The 19,569-nt window shown below is 41.1% G+C and overlaps 1 protein-coding gene across 1 annotated transcript in view; it reads left to right on the plus strand.

Moving 5' to 3' along the window:
• The first annotated feature begins 1,039 nt into the window (after positions 1–1,039).
• The window catches only part of B4GALT5 (beta-1,4-galactosyltransferase 5), a 68,129-nt gene continuing 49,599 nt past the window's right edge, over positions 1,040–19,569 (plus strand). The window contains exon 1 of the mRNA XM_033094773.1: positions 1,040–1,256. Within this exon, the coding sequence (XP_032950664.1) occupies positions 1,142–1,256 (115 nt within the window). The 5' untranslated portion in view covers positions 1,040–1,141. The remainder of the gene's footprint in view (positions 1,257–19,569) is intronic.

Genomic DNA, 19,569 nt, shown 5'->3' on the forward strand with positions numbered 1-19,569 from the left:
CTTACTGCAAGGCTTCGGTGAACTGCTTCTCCCTCTAGGAGCCTGTTTCCTCATTTTTACAATAGGAATAATAAGAGCCCATATCTCATGGGTGTTGGGGGGATTTAAAGAGATAAGTAAGGTCCACTATATCTTAACACATGTCTTCACATTGATAGCTGTTATCATTACGCTCCTTATGATTCTGTGGGATGTGGACCTTGCCTAGAGTTCCAACCTCATCCTTGCCACTCTTCCTACCTTACTGGATTTTATCCGTGCTGGCCTGGGCGTCAACCTGGGGACAGATCATGCCTTTGCATCTGCTGTTCACTCTTTTATGTCTCAGTTCATGTTATCTGCTCAGTGAGGCCTTCTTTGACCCCACTACCCTGCCTCCAACACGTTCTCCTGTTTTATTGTGTTCATATCACTTATCAGTACCTGATACTATGAATTGGTATTTCTTTTTCTGCTCCCATTTGTAAGTTCCAAAATGACATAGATTTTGTCTGTTTTGTTCTTGGTAGCCTCCCCAGCATCAAGAACGGTGTCTGGTATGTCTGGTGTTCCGTCAATAGTGAATTGAATGAATGAGTGAATGGGTGAATGAATGAAGGTGTGTACCGAGCTCTGCTGCCTAGGATCCCAGATATTCTGCCGAACTTGGCGACCAGCCGCTTCAGACATTGCAGACGGCCCCTTGGCTCCTGGGTTGGGGGCGCCCCTACGCGAAGGCTCCCGGCCTTGAGCGACGCTCCCCAAAAACCTGGGCGGTGGCCGAGAGGGGAGAGGGGCTGTCGCCATTTGGCTACTTTCCCTGAGGCCGCCGCGCCGCCGCGAGAGCCGGGCGGCGAGCACGCTCGAGCGGGTCTTTTACGACGGTGCCCGGCGGCGCTGGCCCCGCCCCCGCCCCGCCCCCGCGGGCCGCCCCGCCCCCGCCGCTGCGCTCGCTCGGGGCCGCTCCGGCCCCCGCCCGCTTCATGTGGCCCGGCCCTCGGCGGCCGGCGGCTGGGAGCGGCGAGGCAGCGGCCAGCGGCGGCCGGCGAGGCCTGGGAGGTGGTGGCCGAGGCCCAGGCGACGGCGGAGGCCCAGGAGGCGACGGACGGGGAACGGCGGGAGCAGGCCCGGCCCGGCCCTCAAGCGGCCGCCCGGCTGCAGCATGCGCGTTCGCCGGGGACTGCTGCGGCTGCCGCGCCGCTCGCTGATCGCCGCGCTCTTCTTCTTCTCGCTCTCGTCCTCGCTGCTCTACTTCGTCTATGTAGCGCCCGGCATAGGTAGGAAGGGGGCCTGGGGTCCGGGGGACGGTGGGGGGTGCGCTCTGGCCTCTAGAGGATTCCGGGGATCCCCGCCCCGCCCTGAAGGCACGGGTCCTTGTTGGATCCCCGGCCGGGCGGCGACCCTGAGTCTGGCCCTCTGAAGACTCCCGGGGACCCCGGCCTGACCCTCGGGTGATCCCAGGACATTCCCGCCCTCTGCAACCCGACGGGGTTCGGAACCCTCCTCCCCTCGCTAGCTTCCCGCCCACCCCCGACCCCCAAACCCCATCTCCTCCCGACCCTTCTGTGCCGTCACACACCCCTCCTTCGTGCTGGGACGCCCCCTTTCCCGCTCTTGCCTCGCTAGAACCCCCACTTTCCGCTTCTCGGCTGGAGAACTCCCACTCCTCCCCCGGGGTCTCCGCAAGCCCCAGTTCCCGGCATTCCGCGCACCCCGAACCAACCTCCCCCCACAACCGGCTCGGCGCTCCTCGCGGGGCAGCGAGACCCGGTGCCCTGGTTTAGAGGCTCCCCACCTTCCCGGTTGCCATCCATCCATCTCCTCCCGCTTCCTCGGTGACTCCACGGTTTCCTGCTCATCATCTCTTCCCTACCCTTTCTTCCCTTCACTTTCCCCAGTTACATCTTCCTCCAGGTCCTCCTCCCCAACACACATTCTCCTCCAAGTGGCGGGATCCCTTTCCTCTCCCAGTGGCACCTCCTACCCCGTATGGAGGCCCACCCCCCATTCAGTCTACTAACCCACGAGAGAGTCCCCAGCCTTTTCCCTGTGTCCGTCCAATCCCCGCCCCGCCTACCCCCAAGGGCACATTCTTGTCACCTCCCTGCCTACTCCCCCCCCCACTCCACCATCCCTACACCTCTCTGCGGTCCTCAGCCACAGTTTCCTCCTGAATGAAGACTTGGGGTAGGGGTGCTGTCTGAGCTCTTTCCTTCTTTTTCTTTCACTTCTGCCCTCCTAGCCTTGAGGCTAGAAGGTGGCTCTTCAGTATTCTGTGGTGCCTGCTCTGGGGTAAAAGGGGACATTTATATTGGCCCTAAAAGAGTCTTGGGGAAATGGGGTCAGGTGGAAACGAGGAACATGGAGAAAAGATGGAATGGGTACTCATTCTTCTCTAAGGCATGTCCTTTAAAGGAAAGACAGTCTCTGGGCCTTTTTGAGCCCCTTCTCTTGGCCGGCCCACTCCAAACTCTTTGGAGTGTGCTTTTTCTCCTAGTAATAATACCCTGGTCCAGACCCTTGGCACTTTGGCCCTTTGGCCCTTTGAGCCCTGGACCTTGCCCTTTGGTCCTTTGAGCCTTTGAGCCTTTCGAGCGTTTTGAATCACTCTTCTGCTTGGACCCGCTTCTACCTCTTTGAAGTGTACTTTCTCTTCTAATAAACTGTTCTTTCACTACTTTAAAAAAAATAATAATAAAAATAAAAGAAAGACAGCCTTTGAAGAAACTGAACCCTGCCCAAGACTTTATAAGACCACAGAGCAGACATCTAGGGCATGAAAAAAGAGATGAGAAGGAACTACAGCACGAGGGTTAAGGTCAGAGGACATTGAAGTCAGACTTGGATTTGAATCCCTGCCCTGTATGACCTTGGGCAAGTTATTAAGCCTTAGCTTTTCTCCTCTGTAAAATGGGGTACTAATCCTAATCTCATAGGTTTCAAGGATGGAAGTTGATAAATTCTCTTTTAAAGCACTTATCTCTGTACCTGCTGCATAGTTTGAAAAACAAAACAAAGCAAAAACTTTAGAGAAAAGGGATGGAAGGTTTCAGGAATGTGTTTACCTGACTTGGCATCACTACAGGGCTCTAGAGTAAACCTCAGTTTAGGGTGAAAATGATCAGGAGATGCTGTTGGGGGTGGGACAAAGAGAGTGCATTCTGCTAGAAAAAGTCTGGATTATTTAGATGTTACGAAAAGATTGATAGTTTAACTGCAGGGAAATGCTCTGTAGGATTGTAGTACGGCAGAGACTGGTACCAATCTCTGTTGACCTATCAACACTGAACTAGCTGAATCAGAGACATTTCCAGATAGAGCAGGAGATTCTCTCAATTTTTTTTTTTAGAGCATATTTCACTTGATGGTTAATATTGATGATTTGTACTATAAACTAGATCTAGGAAGATAGAAGAGGCAACATCAGCTTGCCCTAACAGTTTATGAGGTGTCTTAGGAAAAGCACCCCTCTAGGAAGCTGCTGTATGTAGCCTGATGGATCAGTTGAGTAGGTACGAATTTTGGCAGAACAAGAACAGGTTGAGTAATTAGTGGAATTAATTGAGAAAAGAGTTCATTAGCATATTGGATATTAGACTCTGACAAAAATGGGTGTGCATTAATGGACTTGGATCTAGAGGCAGTCTTGGAACCATAACCTCTTTCGTGAAGGTGACAGGTTATTTCTGGTGGTGGGTGCATAAATCAGCCATATCGAAATGGAAAAATATATCCCATTGGTGTGGTAATAACCCTTTTGATTAGAAAGATTAGAAGCCAGATTCTCCAACAGAAATGGAACTTAACTTAATTAAAATTACTCAATGGTAGATTTTCAGGTCAGTGGAACACCAGGGTGAAGGGCTGCTACTCTCACTTTGCTTAGATTCCTCTATCACTGGTCACTGAAAAGGATGCAAAGCACTTACATTTTTTATTGTATCTCCTTTAAATGTAAATCTTCTAAAAGGCAGACCTGCCTAGGATTCAAATTCTTTCAGTGGGAAAGGGGAACAGTAAAAAGGATGTGGAGTGGTTTTAGGGTTCATGAAAGCATGGTTACATTCAGCATGGTTACATTGGTGGTTTTACTTATCTTGGCTTTCCTGTTAGTGAACTTAATTTTTCAAATGACCTGGTTTGGACAGTGGGATGGCAAATCTTTTCAAAAGGTTAGGCAATCTCGAAAATTATGAGGTTTTATGTGCTTTGGGATATGAAGACTTTATTTGAGATAATTACTAAAATGATTATAGAAAATAACATTAGGTTGAACCATATGAAATTTCTGTTTTTGCAGGTCAAAGACAGTTAAATATATCGGCAATTTAGTATGGCTCAACCTAATACGTTTCCAAGTAATGGCAATTCTGTTTTCTGGCATAATGGAAAGTGTCAGACTTGTATTTCCTTCCAGGTTTAATTTTTTCCAGTCCTTGGTTTTGATTAGCTTTGTATACCCTGTGGCCACATTTTGCTCAAGGGCTAAAGAGAAATCATCAGTCCAAGAGTGTGTTACAGCTATATTCAGAAATAGGTAGACTTGAATTTGAGACGCAAAAAATTGTCTTGGTTATAAAAGTTTTAAAGTTGTTTATGTATAATACAACCCAACCACAATTTCAGCCTAGCCATTAACTTAGTACTTCTGAGATCTAACGCCAGCTCTAAATATCAGTGACTCATAATTTCAGAGCAAAGGGGAATTTTCCTGGACGTGAGAGGCCTCTGAAATGGGGGTGATGGTACTATTTGACTTAGAAAATTGGATGTGAGGAAACTTAAATAAGACTAGTGTGTTTGTAACAAATACAAAGCACTCTTTGCTACTTTGATATCCCCATCCCTATCCAATTAGTATTTTTTTAAAAATATGATTTCATTGGACCTTATTTTTGTCATTAATTCAAAAGTAGTGTTTTATATCAGTAGTTTAAAAGTAGAAATGAAAAGGATGGGACGGAAAATATGATGGAGGTGGTGGATTTGAAAAAAGAAGAGGAGGGTGATATGGTGATGAAAATGCCTCTTCTATCTAGTCCTCTCTGCCTGAGTGATTCTTGTTTATCAATCACCTGTTTTACCTGCACTGTTGAAATACGCCTATTCTCTTCAGGGTTCTGAAGAAAACTTTGAACTTGTTTGTGATCCTTTACCTTAAGAAAGATCTAAGAACTCAGAGTACTTCCATATTCCAGTATGACCAGGTCTTTCAGAAGATAAGTGAATTAAATAGATGTGCATATGAAGTGATGATTTCAAAACATCTTAAGTTTATGATGCGATCATCTGGGAAGGCTGTATAGAGGTTACTGACCTATGCAACTTGTTAAAGGTTACTGATTTTGAGAGGTGCCTGTGCATGGTTAGAGGTAATAGTCTATGCATTGATGAAATTTTATTAAAGTTCTACCATTTAAACTAATTTTTTTTTTATCCTTTGAGTGTTGAGGAAAGAAAATGGGGAATGGTTTTTCCCTTTTGGCCTGCTTAGTTACAAGAAAAGTTTGATTTATGGCTGGCTTTTGGAAAGCAGGAACCGGTAATTCTAATCCCACCTGACTTGACCAGATGACCTTGAGGAAGTCACTTGATTCTCTGATCCTATACTTGGCACAAAAAACAAAGTTGTTTGAAAAACTAGAACTGCATCTTAATCAAACTTTTTTTTTTTTTTTTTGGGAAGGGGGACAGGACTTTATTGGGGGACAGTGTTTACTTCCAGGCCTTTTTTCCAAGTCAAGTTGTTGTCCTTTCAATCTTAGTTGTGGAGGGTGCCGTTCAGCTTCAAGTTGTTGCCCTTTCAGGCTTAGGTGTGGAAGGCGCAGCTCAGCTCCAGGTCCAGTTGCCGTTGCTAGTTGCCGAGGACACAGCCCACCATCCCTTGTGGGAGTCAAACCGGCAACCTTGTGGTTGAGAGCCCGTACTCCAGCTGAGCCATCCGGGAGCTCAGTGGCAGCTCAACTCAAGGTGCCGTGTTCAATTTTAGTTGCAAGGGGCGGAGCCCACCATCCCTTGCGGGACTCGAGGAATTGAGCTGGCAACCTTGTGGTTGAGAGCCCACTGGCCCATGTGGGAATCGAACCGGCAGCCTTCGGAGTTAGGAGCACGGAGCTCCAACCGCCTGAGCCACCGGGCCGGCCCTTAATCAAACTTTTAATGAGATGTTTTTACATATAGAAAGTTGAGAATTCATTCACATTCTATACAAATACTGGACTTAAGATTTTAGATAAGATACTGTATGTATTTTGCCATGTATAATACACACTTTTTCCCCAAAATTTGTGAGGGAAAAATCAGGATGTGCGTTATACATGGGTAGTACTAATTCCATATCTGTATAAATGTTTTTAATTCTTTTATTTATGCTTATGAGTTAAAAATGTAACTCTAGAAATCAATAACAATATCCGTATGCAAAATAATACCCTGGAATACGATAATCCGGTTTTGTTGAGTTTACAACAAACTTGCAACAATGTAGAGTTCTTGGACTTCTATGACGTGTAAATATTGTAAATTTGCTACCAGTACATAAAATTTCTTGTACCATAATATGTTAAAGAATAAATGCTAAAATTCCTTTATAATACAAAAAAACAAGTACCTAAATGTGAACAAAGAAAAATTTGAATTAAATCGAAAGATTTTTTTCCCCCTGAATGTTTGGGCCAAAAACATGGATGTGCATTATACATGGGAGCACATTATACACAGCAAAATGTGGTGCATGTTTTATATAATCAAATGCAACCTTTTCTAATAATTGTCACAGGACAATTTCAGATTCTCCCAGTTAAGTATTATATGAAAATAGCCTTTAGTTGTTGTTCCTCACATGCAAATGCCCTCTAATGCCTCAGTGCACTTCCTGAGCTTTTCTGGAATGAAATGAATATGGTGACATGTGGGTTATTTTATTTTAGAAAATTAAGAAGCCTCACCCTGCTAAAAACACCCCTCTTTTTCCATATGTGCCTTCGTGCGTACACTCACATATTTTCTTTGAGTATTGTGTCATTCTTTTTAGAAGGAAATCATATTTGGAGAACAGGTTGAAGTTATAAATCTGAAACGGGACCCTTTTGACCAGGACTTTGATCATGTTTTATGTCCTCTCTGCAGAATTTTGCTGTTTTGGAAACCGGGTCTTGGGTTTGGGGCTGAATTGTCTTTAACAGTGGAAATCTGCTAGACTTGGACAGTCTTTGGAATCAGCCATTCAGACTGTATCAGGTACTGCTCCAGGTCGTTGATACTCGAGCCAATAGATGACTCTGCTCCAATCCAGACGTTTCCCCCACTGAGCGTGACAGGCCAGTGGGAGTGACTTGTAATAAATCACCAGGAAGGAAGGTCTCTGTGTTGCCTTGACTCTTTAGAGCCCTTCAAGGGAGCAGGAATTCCAAAGCCATGGAAGCCAAAAGCTTGTCCTACTTGCCCTAATTTTATAGATTTTTTTAGATAACGGAAGGTACGTTGGTTACATCCAACCACATAAAGCAAACAAGACTTGAGCAAGCAAGAAGTAAGAAATGGGATGCTGCTGAGGTCTGTCCGAGAAACAGAGAAAACTGGAGGTTAACGCTGGTCGAGATAAAAGATAATCAGAAGCGAACAGGTTGGGTGTTGCCTTGAAAGAAATTAATGGCACTGTCATGAGACGAGAGAGACTTGTGTGTACTCTTTCTAGTGCAAGGGCCGTTACTCTTTAGTTTCTAATACTAGCTAACTAAAGGAATGTGTTCCTTTGCACACGAGGTATATTTTTGTGGAACGTTGTGAGAATATGAAGGGAATTTAAGATCTGTGAGTCAATAATAATCCAATATTTGAGTGTTTACCTGTCATGTTACCAGCTATGGGAGATGTTTGAGTTCTAGGCTTTTGACTGCTTCTTTCATTTTATAGATGATCTTATAAGCCCAGGGTGAATTATTAACTTGCCCGGAGCAGAAAATTATGAGGTATCCATGAGGCATGTACAGTATGGTTGCAGAGACACGATTAATCACAGGAAACAACTAGAGAAAAATAGAAGATAGTATATAATCAGTTGCTGAATTGTATGATACTGACCCTTAACGAAATGGAGGTTCAGATACAGGTATTCATTCCTTCATTCAATAAATATATATATATTTTTTGAGTGCCTCCTCTTCTCAAATACTCTTTTGGATATCGGGTGGTCTAGAAATGAATAAGGTGGAACATTTCTGCCATTGTGGTGCTTTCATTCTAGTGGGAAGTTTTTGTCTGTGTGGTACTTTTATTCTAATGGGGAGACGACAAATATACAAGACAATTTCAGATAGTGGTGGGAGTGACTGAGGGTTTGTTTTAGATTGAGTGGTTAGGGAAGAGGTGATACTTGACTTGAAGGGGTAGAACCAGTCACTCACAGGTCTGGGGGTGGTAGCTGGGGTGGGTTGGGGGCGGGCACGCAGCACACGTAAAAAGGCCCTGAGGCAGGGATGGGCTTGACTGAACAAAGGTTGACTGGATTTTTGTGAGTGATGGGAGAGTGGTAGGAGATGAGTTCAGAAAGGTAGGAGGGTTCAGGACCTATAGGCCATGGTAAGGACTGTAGGATAGACATGAACTTCAGCTTAGAAATCAGCCAGAACTAGGTTTGGATCAGCCCTGACCAAGTGGGCAAATACATTTTCTTATCTGCCAAATAGAGGATACTATCTTTTTGATATGCATGTAAAACTGCTTAGCACAGGCTTGACACAAAACTCCATGTTTGTAATGATTGTTCATAACCATAGGAGGTGTCCATTTGGTCTAACACTACGTAGTACGAAACTGAGAATTAGGACGATTGGGCTCCAGTCGGACTTTACCAATAACTAGATATAAATTTTTACTTCGGTTTTCTCATCTGTAAACTCAGATAATTGGATAGATTCCAGGGTCCCTTTTAGATCTGAAGTTAACATGATTCTGAGAAAGGGTATGTTGAACATATAAGTATAAAAAGGAATAATGACTTCTGTCACTATTGAAAGTTACCCCATTTAAAAAAATTCAGATTGCCCATTCACTTAGTCTCCCAGCTTTAGTGCCACACTGAGCCATAGATTCTGCAGGCCTGCTGGAATGGTGAAGTGTTTGTGTGTAATCATCAGACTTCACAGTTTTACTCTTTGGGAGGAGCTCACACTGTGCAATGCTGTTGTTTTAGGACATATGCCCTAAAAGACTTAGAATTTCTACACTGGGAAAAAAAAAAGAAAGAAAGAAAAAAAGGAAACTTGTGTTGTCTTGGTCAAAGGCAAAAACTAAAAGAACTTTATGGAAGTATATCTTTGGGATGTTAAGACCATCCACCCTCCTTTTGTCTTCTGAATAATCCTTTTAAGTTCTAATCTACTAAATCAGTCCTTTCCTGTGGCTTCACACTTTTGCTTTTAAGCATGAAATAGAGCTCTGGACTCATTAGCTCCTGCCTCATCCTCAATCCTCTGGGTAATTGGATGTTAAATGAAAATGAATATTACATTTTGATCCAGTAATTCTTTATAATGTGGCTTTTTACTGAAGAACATTCATACCTCCTGCTGATCCCCTGAATTCAGTGTTTTCCCAAGCATGGGAATCACATTGAATAATTTAAAGTGCTGTCTCTTCTCAAATTCCCCCTTGCCCTCCCTCCTTTTGTTAGTTTCAGTAAGCAATTATTAGACTCTAGTTATTGTTCCTCCTCCTCCTTCCCAGGTTACAGAGACACACAGGTACTTTGCTGCGACCAGAAGGGAACTTGGTCATTGTTTCTGAAGTACCTTAGTTACTGTCATCAATTATGAACAGTTCTCTGAGGCAATTAGTGACCTAATTATGAAGATGAAAAATGTGGAATATCAGGTACAGGAAAGTGTATAGTAGGAAAGCTCAGTGTTGTGTTTTAAAACTTAAATTAATCTAAGGTATACTAGTGAGCACAGTTGTGTATTATTTTCATGAAAGAGCTATAAAACATTTAAATATCAGTAAAGAGGGAGCTGTTTTTTTTTTTTTTTTTTTCACCTTCCGGGTGGTCCTCAAAGTATTAGTAGTCATTTAAACTTTTGCTTAATTCTCATGTGTTGAACAACCGTAAACTTGGAAAGATGGAAAAACAGGAGTATTTTTTTTCCTCATAGAACTTCTGATTACCCCATTTTGAGGAGTTCTGCTTTTAGGCACTAAGACTAAATTATATTCACGATTGTTATGTATATATTTTCTGATCAGGAGACCATTGGCTCTTAAAGATAAAAAAAATAGTAGTTTCCTAAATGATGTGTTATGATCATGTTTGTGTAGTTAAAAAAAAAAGAAAAAAGTCTTTCATTCCAGTTCAGAAAAATGACAAAATTGCCAATTTAAAGAAGTTAAACCAGATGGATCAAAAATGATGGTAGACTGGCTTTAGAATTCTTGATGCACTTATTTTGAATCTGTGTATTTTAAAAGCATTTAATCTCTTAACTTTTTAAGGAAAGATTATTTTATTGATATCCTCACAATCTTAAATAATAGGGAAGTTTTCTGGATGGTAATTTCCTTGTGCCTAAAATGAGTGAAGAAACTCGTCTGGGCAAGCCAGCCTCTTCACTGTTGGATTGCGTTTACGGTGGCAGAAGGAACGCTTCTTGTAGTAATTCTGATTTCATTTTGCCCAAAATTACTTTGTACTGTTTTTCCCTTTGCTGGTTTTTTTTTTTTTTTGGTGGCAAAATCTATGTAACATCAAGTTTGCCTTGTATTTTGGTAATTTAAGTGTGCAATTCAGTGGTATTAGTTACATTCATAATGTAATACAACCATCACCACTCTTTGCAAAATTTTTCATCACCTCAAACAAAACTTACTGCTAAGCACTAACTCCTTACTCCCTCACCTCAGTCTACATTCTGTCTCTATGAATTTGCCTTTTCTAGATACTTCATAAAAGTGAATCATAATATTTGTCCTTTCGTGTCTGGTTTATTTCACTTAGCATGATATTTTCAAGGTTCATTCATGTGGTAGCATGTGTCAGAACTGCATTGTTTTTGTGAGTGAATGATATTCCATTGTATGTATTCATCTGTTGAACTCTTGAATTGTTTCCACCTTTAGCTATTGTGAATAATGCTGCTATGAGTTTCCGTGCACAAGTATGTGTTGGAGTCCCTGTTTTCAGTTCTTTTGGGTATATACCTAGGAGTGGAATTGCTAGGTCATGTGGTATTCTATTTAATTTTTTAGGAACTACCAGGCTTTTCCACAGTGGTGGCACCGTTTTACATTCCCACCAGCAATGAATGAGGACTCCAGCTTGTCCACGTCCTGGCCAACACTTGTTATTTTACTCACCTCCCCTCCCCTCCCCTTCCCTGCCTTGCCCTCCCCTCCCCTCCCCTCCCCTCCCCTCCGCCCATCCCATCCCTTCTCCTCCCTTCTTCCACCCTCTTTCTTTCAAGTATAGGTATCCTAGTAGACGTAGCTCATTGTGATTTTGCTTTTCATTTCCTTAATGACTAATAATGTTGAGCATCTTTTCATATGTTTATTGGCCATTTGTATTTCTTCTTTGGAGAAATGTTTGTTTTGGTCCTTTGCCCATTTTTTTGATTAGATTGTTTGTTGTTGAGTTGTTAGCAGTTCTTTATATATTCCGAATATTAAACCATTATCAGATACATGATTTGCAAATATTTTCTCCCATTCTGTAGATTGTCTTTTCACTTTTTTGATAGTATCCTTTGATGTGGAAAACTTTTAATTTTAATGAGGTCCAATTTATTTATTTTTTCTTTTGTTTGTACTTTTAAAAATATACTATTCGGTAGGTAGTATTACTTAACTTTAGCTTCCTACAGTGTGCTCATTTGTTTTTTGCCTGTGAAGGTCTGATAGGCATTTCTAATGCCTAAGTTATTGGTAGACATTTTTTACATAAGCTACAACTGATCTGATTTTTGAGAAAGCAGAAGTCAAAGTTTTTGGTTTATCTTTCTCTTAAGTTTGATGCTGGTTTCTTGATTTCTGATTCTTTATCTTTAAAATACTGTTTGCCAAACTTGACATGCTCTGTAGATTCCATTAAATATTTCAAGTGTTTGAAGAGTCCTACGACCTTTTTTTTTTTTTTAACTTTATTGGGGAACAGTGTGTACTTCCAGGCCCTTTTTTTTTTTCCCCAAGTCAAGTTGTTGTCCCTTCAGTCTTAGTTGTAGAGGGTGCTGTTCAGCTTCAAGTTGTTGTCCTTTCAGTCTTAGTTGTGGAGGGCGCAGCTCAGCTCCAGGTCCAGTTGCCGTTGCTAGTTGCAGGGGGCACAGCCCACCATCCCTTGCGGGAGTCAACCGGCAACCTTGTGGTTGAGAGGACGCGCTCCAACCAACTGAGCCATCCGGGAGCTCAGTGGCAGCTCAGCTCAAGGTGCTGTGTTCAATCTTAGTTGCAGGGGGCGGAGCCCACCATCCCTTGTGGGACTCTAGGTGGGAATCGAACCAGCAGCCTTCGGAGTTAGGAGCATTGAGCTCTAACCGCCTGAGCCACCGGGCCGGTCCCCCTATGACCTTTTCTGATGAAAGGGGGACTATCCATATCTTCTTATTTGATGTTTTTTTTTGTTGATTATTTTGTTCAAAGACTGAAATATAACTGAAATTTAAATGTTTTCTGCTTCTAATTGCAGTTCTCTGAAAGTTCTCATGAGGCAGGGCTAGATGTGCGGACACCAAATTTTTGGTGTTGGGGACAATACAGTTTACTGATTAAACATATGATATAAAGGAGAAATTTGGAAAATATTACAGATTGGTAAACACTGTTAATAAAACACTGCGCTAATTTTTTTCCATACAGAAGTGAAAGGACCTGATGATTTTGAAGATAGGGAAAAGTAAATTTTACTTGGCATTTTGTTGGCCTCAAATCTCCATTAACCAGCACCTTTTTATTTATTTTTTATTTTTTATCTTGGGGAACAGTGTGTTTCTCCAGGGCTCATCCAGCTCCTGTTTCTCCAGGGCTCATCAGCTCCTGTTTCTCCAGGGCTCATGAGCTCCAAGTAACTGTCCTTCAGTCTAGTTGTGGAGGGTGCAGCTCAGCTCCAAGTCCAGTTGTTGTTTTCAATCTTCAGTTGCAGGGGGCGCAGCCCACCATCCCATGTGGGAATTGAACCGGCAACCTTGTTGTTGAGAGCTCGCGCTCTAACCAGCTGAGCCATCTGGCTATCCCCTAACCAGCAGCTTTTATATTTTGCTATTTAATAAGTGATGGTAGTTAGAATGAAGACCTGGAGACATGACTTTGAGTTTCGTGTTAAGTATTTTTTTATTTTCCGTTTTGTTTTTTTGTTTCCTGATTCTTTGACTCTTGGTAATTCTTTATTCACCAAAACATTCTTTTCCCCCATGCCTCCCCAGTCCATGGCACAGGCACAGGATGGCAGGTGGTGACGAAAAATAGCTGCCAGGATGGATGACTAGAAGGTGTGTGATGTGAACACAGGATTATTTTTTCCTGTTTCCTTCAAAACATTATCAGAAAATGAAGAGATTGCAAAAGAATGAGGAAATAGAAAAATCTAACATGTAAAACCTGCTGGACTCCTACAACTCTGACATGATAAAATTTAGCAATTTGATTTTTTTCCCCTGGTATCAGCTGAACTTCAAATGTATTTATCTAAATGTGAATGATACTGGTAATAATTAAAGACAGGTGGGTACTTAGAAAATTTTTGTATTTTGGGCCTGCGATAAAAGAGAAAAATTAGAACTTGGCTTTGCATTTGCCTGATTTGGCTGTTTTCTTAGAGCTACCTTCGTGAATTCAATCTCTATAATGTTATACCCCTACAGTGTGCTACCTGGGACAGTGATGAGTGAAGCCCACTTCGTATCTCTGGCCCTTTTCTTACTTCAGCTAGGGAAGTAGCTTAGTAAAACCAGGGCTTTCGTTTAGTGAAAAATTTTCAGTTTTGTGTACTCCTGGATGGATGTATTCAATTGTGGCTAACATTCCTTAATTGCCAGGAATCAGAGTTGAGTAATTGTAATTGTAGACCTGTGAGACAGAAAAACAAAGCGTAAAGAAATTCTTGAAAAGGTGTTTAATGTCTTACCCCTCTGGGCCCGGGTTTTGCCTGTTCACATTCACAGGGAGTGTTTCCTGCTGCTTCTGTCCTGAACAGAGTCGTGGCTATGGTATTGAGTAATGAATGATCTGATGTTTCTTAGTAACACAGATGCTTCCAGGACCGGTGGAGGAGGGATGTATGTCCATGCTGAGGCCTCCTCCCTTCCGCTTTGAAGAGTGTCAGATTTAGAAGTCTGGCACCTAGTAGGTGCTCAGGAAGCATTTGTCAGACATGATGACTCTTTCTTCTACCCTTCAGTGACTCGCACTGCACTTAGGATCAAGTTCAAACTCCTTATTGTAGCTTAGAAGACCTTTGGTGATCTGGCCTCTCCTCCCCTCTCCAGCCTCATTGTGCCATTCCTCTCCCGTCCCTCCCGCCATGTGGACCTCCACCTGGTTTCCAGCATAGACGAGGCTGTTTCCTTATCCTTTTCACTGGCTAACAGCTCTTAAACTCCTTTCCATCCTCAGACCTCTATTTCAGTGTTAAACTCATGGGCCTTGTTTCTGTTGCACATTGTTGTATCGCTAATGCCTAGAACACTGTTTTGGCACACAGTAGGTGCTCAATTAATATTTATTTGTTAAGTCAGTGAAGTAAAGTTGAGGCATAAAATCTGAGGTCCTGAAAAGTACACCTAGCCAGTTCCCTACTCATTTGGGTAAATGAAAGATTGGTGGTGTACTATTAAGACTTCAAGGTGAGGAACTAGATAAAAGGATCAAATAAAAAATGGATAACTTTGTAAAAATGTTAATTATAAGTGATTTATAGCATAGTTTCGGATTAATTATGCCAAATGCAGTCAGATGTTTGGTTATGTGAGGGCCTGGTTTGCTGACAGATGACAAGTAGGAGTTTTAAGTTTTGCCCATTTAGGATTCAACATTGATTTTAACCCTTTTAAGCACTTTGTGTCTTACATAGTATATATATGATAATGCTTTGAAGTTGCAAATCACAAATGAATGTATTAATGGTTTGTCTTGTACCTAAACTTTAGATGAAAAAATTGGTGAACATTGGAAAACAATCGGTCCTGATTTAGGATGGAGCAGGTCCAGTAAAATTCTTATATGTTGCTAGGAATATGGTTTCTGATTTTTAATTGCAAAAGTAGTTAGGTTAAAAGTAGTTAGGTGTTTTCAAATTTATGTTGAAAGCTATACCTCTATGTCTTGAATATGCTTGCCTACTCGTATCTTTAATTTGAGACGTAGTTTTTGCCTAAGAAATGAGAAACTGTTTTATATTTACTTTCTCCAAGGATAGATGAGGAAAAAACTTTGTGAAATTGAAAGTCCATATGGATGGTATAGAAACTAAGTCTGTTATTCATAAATAACTAGTTTCTTGTGCTCTATGCTATTGTGTGGAGAGTGGAAATAACTTTGCCTCTTTTGCTAAGATTATTTTTCAGTGAAAGCTTGAGCTTTTTTTTTTTCATTGCCAGGCTGGCATCCATTAGTTGTCTTGCCTGGAAGGGACAACTGTATAGTTGTCCCTTCATTGTGCAGTTTGTGTGTGTGTGTGTGTGTGTGTGTGTGTGTGTGTGTGTGTCTGAATGTGAGAGTGGGAGGAAGTGAAATAGTTTGGTTTTGGCTTGATTTTCTATTTCATTGTTGACTTGGCGTGCCTGGCTTTTTCATTCTGGTTTTAAGTATCCAGAAGTCTTATGATGTGTGTGAATTAAAAGAATTTGGATTTATTTGAATTTCATTTGTCACTAGGGGTAAGAGCTACTTTTTTGGTGGGCTTTCTGTTTAAGATAATGTTTTTCCTTAATTATTTTATTTTATTATAGAAAATCTCAAACATATACAAAAGTAAAGTGATTAATATAATGGCCCCCATGAACAAAGGTAATTTTTTCACAAATATAAAGATGAAAGGGCCCAAAGCCGCCCCCACCCAAAACAAAACAAAACAACAAAACAAAACGTAAGTACCAGTTTTGGCTAATGAATAACCTGGATTTTTAAAGCTTTTGGATAATTGGATTTCATTTTTGTTCAGATGTCTTGTTGATCTAGTTACTTTAAAGAGAGTTTCTTTATATGTAAAAAGGGAAGACAGTCTATAAACACAGGGTTACTGTGAGGATTAAAGGAGAGAATATTTGTGAGATGTTTGCAAGTCTTGGAGTTGTCAGGTATTCAACAGATAAATGTCTCCTTCCCCTTCCACAATCCCTTAATGACAGTGTGGGGTAGGGACCGCGAGAGAGAAAGGGAACGAGGGCGGCTTCTGCGAGTGTTAGCAACTCAGACGACCTGGAACGTGGTCGAGCAGGGTTGAAGCAGTTAATTACAGCAAAGTTTCCAGAGGATTTAATTTTTTCCATTACCCTGCCCTTCATTTGAACCCTTGAAATTTAGATTTGGAAGAACAAGGGTCAGCATGTTTGCCAAGGATAAGCCTTCCCATGCTGTGTGGTGGTACCTCCAAGGCTCTCCGAGCTGGGGGAGCAGGTGCTATGGCTGAGGAGGCGGTGAGCCTGCCAGGCGCCCTGGGAGCCGACGATTACTGCTGGTGTGTGTACCACCTGTGTTCTTTTGCTTCCTTGGCCTTTTTTCCGGAGAATGTATTGCTGATTTCCCTAGCTGTGTGCGTCAGCTTTGACCAGAGCCAAGTACAAAGCTTCCAACGGAAAGAATGGCAAAAAAAAAAAGACCTCTTGTAGGACTTGCTTTGGTGCAGATTCTGTGGTGTATGTTTAGTGACATCCCCAGTCGCCACAGATTCAGCCCTGCCACTATCGATTTAATTTTCGTATTGTTTTATTAATTTAATAGTTCTATTATTGAAATAGTAACACAGTCGGCATAGATTGAAGCTATGATTTCAGGTGGTATGTCTGAAAAACTGACTCTTTTCATTGTGATATTTGAACAAACACAGATATTTGTGTCAGCTTATGTCATCAGAAACATCCCAGAATCATACCTAATTAGACTCGAACAAATACTACCACCCTTGTTCTGTTGAACAATATTTTTAAACTATTAAATCAACTTTAAGAATGATAAACGGAAATTACAATAACTTATTCATAATCATCTTTTCATCACAAGTATTTTTATTTTTTTGTTTCTGTCTCATCTTTATACACAAAGGTATTTAAAAATTTTGCACTTCAGGAATTGCTAGGCTGAGAGAATTGAGAAGGGTGCCAGCGATTTAGTAAATGCTGTGTTTGTGCTGTAATAAGTTTTTACAGTCTCTTTGCTATAATATCTTTTCCTAGTTAGTTCTGTGTTTCTCCATTGTAACTCAACATAGTGTTTTGATATAAGATTAATTCTGGCAAGAGATTCTTGAAAGGAAAGCTATAAAGAAGACAGACCTGCTGTGTTTACCACTATGTGGAAAACTTGATGGGAAATTCTAGCCCCATTTGGTGTCAAGTTGATTTTCTCTCATTCCTAAATATCATTAATAAAATTAAATAGAAGAATTTCAATAAGTATCCTAACAGTGTGGCTAATTTAATATGGAAGTGTAATGTTTGGTTTATCTACTCTTTTGATTGGATTCTACAAAGTAGAAATAAAGGCTTTCTCAGAAACTTATTTGTACGTAGTGATTATTTTTCTCCAGTCTAGTATTTTTTTTCATTTGTCATGAGTGACTAACCGTTGAATGATTGAGAAGCTATTCAAAGATATATCAGATCATTTGAGCAGAAACTAAAGGTTGTGCTGCCCTGGCCACATTAAATATACACATTACTGCCATTAGTTCCTTTGTTTTTTTAAAATGTAATGTGTGTGACACAGCTTGCCCTCTAAATCTGTAGTTAAAGGAATTAAGTCTGTAGTTAAAAGTTAATTTATGTAGCCTTCTCTAGGCTGACCCAGGCTTTCCTAGGCCTTTGGAAGATTCCTACCTGGAACATTAGACATAATGAAACTCAGGAGTTTCCTTTTCTTCTGAGTTGTTGGAAATGATTAAGTTGAAACTAAATGTGATATTTTCTTTTCCACCCTCTCTTTTTTTGTAAACCTACATGTACAGAATGGGGATATTCTTGATGTCATGCAGTTCTTTTCTATGGACGTGATTATGTTAAACACAGTTACTTCTATAACATGACTTAAGCATTGCTAAAAATCACCATGCTATATAAAATTGTTGATTAAAAACTGTAGCACTTATGAAAAATATGGGATTAGGCACATAACACTCGAAACTTTATTGGTGACACATTAAAAAAAAAAAGGAACCGAATGCAAATAGCACAGTTTTACACATGTTAAGTGGTTAAGAAAAACCATAAATATGGCCCTTTGCTTTGAAAAAGACCTGAAGTTTGCTGTGGAAGTGGATATTAGAAGGACAGGCAGTTTGTGACTTGTGAGTTGTGAGGTGGTGGGCAGAGTGTTCTCTGAAGCAGTATTGAGAGTTGTAATGACAGGTGTGTGTGGGATGCCCACCTGGTGAACTGAGCTCTCTGGTCGATGTGTGAGGTGGGCGCAGAGTTGTGTGCACGTGTGTGTCTATTTCCTGGGTGTTCCTCATGGGCGAAATTGTGACTAAGCAAACCTGACATTCCTGTGTATGCTCCCACTGTTCCCAAATATGTCAATTGTGTTGCAACAAATGTGCAACAAATTTTGTGTTGCAACAAATTTTCAAAGTAAGTATTGTAGCAAAACTTATTTTTGTCTATAAGACAAAATGTGATGTAATTTGTATAAGTATGTGAAACTTTAAAATTATTTTTAAAGAGTTTTATCTCAAACTTCCCCAAAAATTGCAAGTATAGTATAGTGGCTTTTTTTTTTTTTTGAACTATTAGGTGACTTGATGCTCCATCACCCCCCAACACTAGAGGGTGTTTTTAAAACAAACAAGGGCATTCCAACAAAGGACAATCCAACCTTAAATTTAAGAAATTAACATTGATACTCTACGGCCATTTAATCCTCCAACCCCCGTTAAAGTTTTCCAGTTGCCCCAATAGTGTCCTTTATATCAAAAGGATCCAGTTCAGAATCACCCATTGTGTTTAGTTATCATGTTTCTTTAGTCTCCTCCAAGAAAATCTGGAAAAGGTCCTCAGTCTCTCCTTGACTTTCATGACCTTGACACTTTTGAGGATGAAAGGCCAGCTGTTTTTGTAGCATGTCTCTCACTTTGGGTGTGTCTGATGTAGCCTTATGTTTAGATTCAGGTTATGCATCTTTGGCAGCAAAATCACAGACATATTATGTATTTATCCTTCCAGTGCATCCTGTCAGGTGACGTGGGATTGTGATTTGTCCTATTGCTGATGATGTTTACTTTGACCATTTGAAGAGTTATCTGCCCAGTTTTTCCACCATAAAGTAACTCTTTTCCCTTTTGTGATCAGTAAGTATTTTGTGTGGAGTTACTTTAAAACTATGTAAATATCTTGTTCATCAGACTTTTCAATGTATTTATTTTTCTCTCTGTTGATCAGTTTATCACTCCATCTGTAT

This window comes from Rhinolophus ferrumequinum, chromosome 23 (assembly GCF_004115265.2).
Source record: "Rhinolophus ferrumequinum isolate MPI-CBG mRhiFer1 chromosome 23, mRhiFer1_v1.p, whole genome shotgun sequence".
Classification (NCBI taxonomy): domain Eukaryota; kingdom Metazoa; phylum Chordata; class Mammalia; order Chiroptera; family Rhinolophidae; genus Rhinolophus; species Rhinolophus ferrumequinum.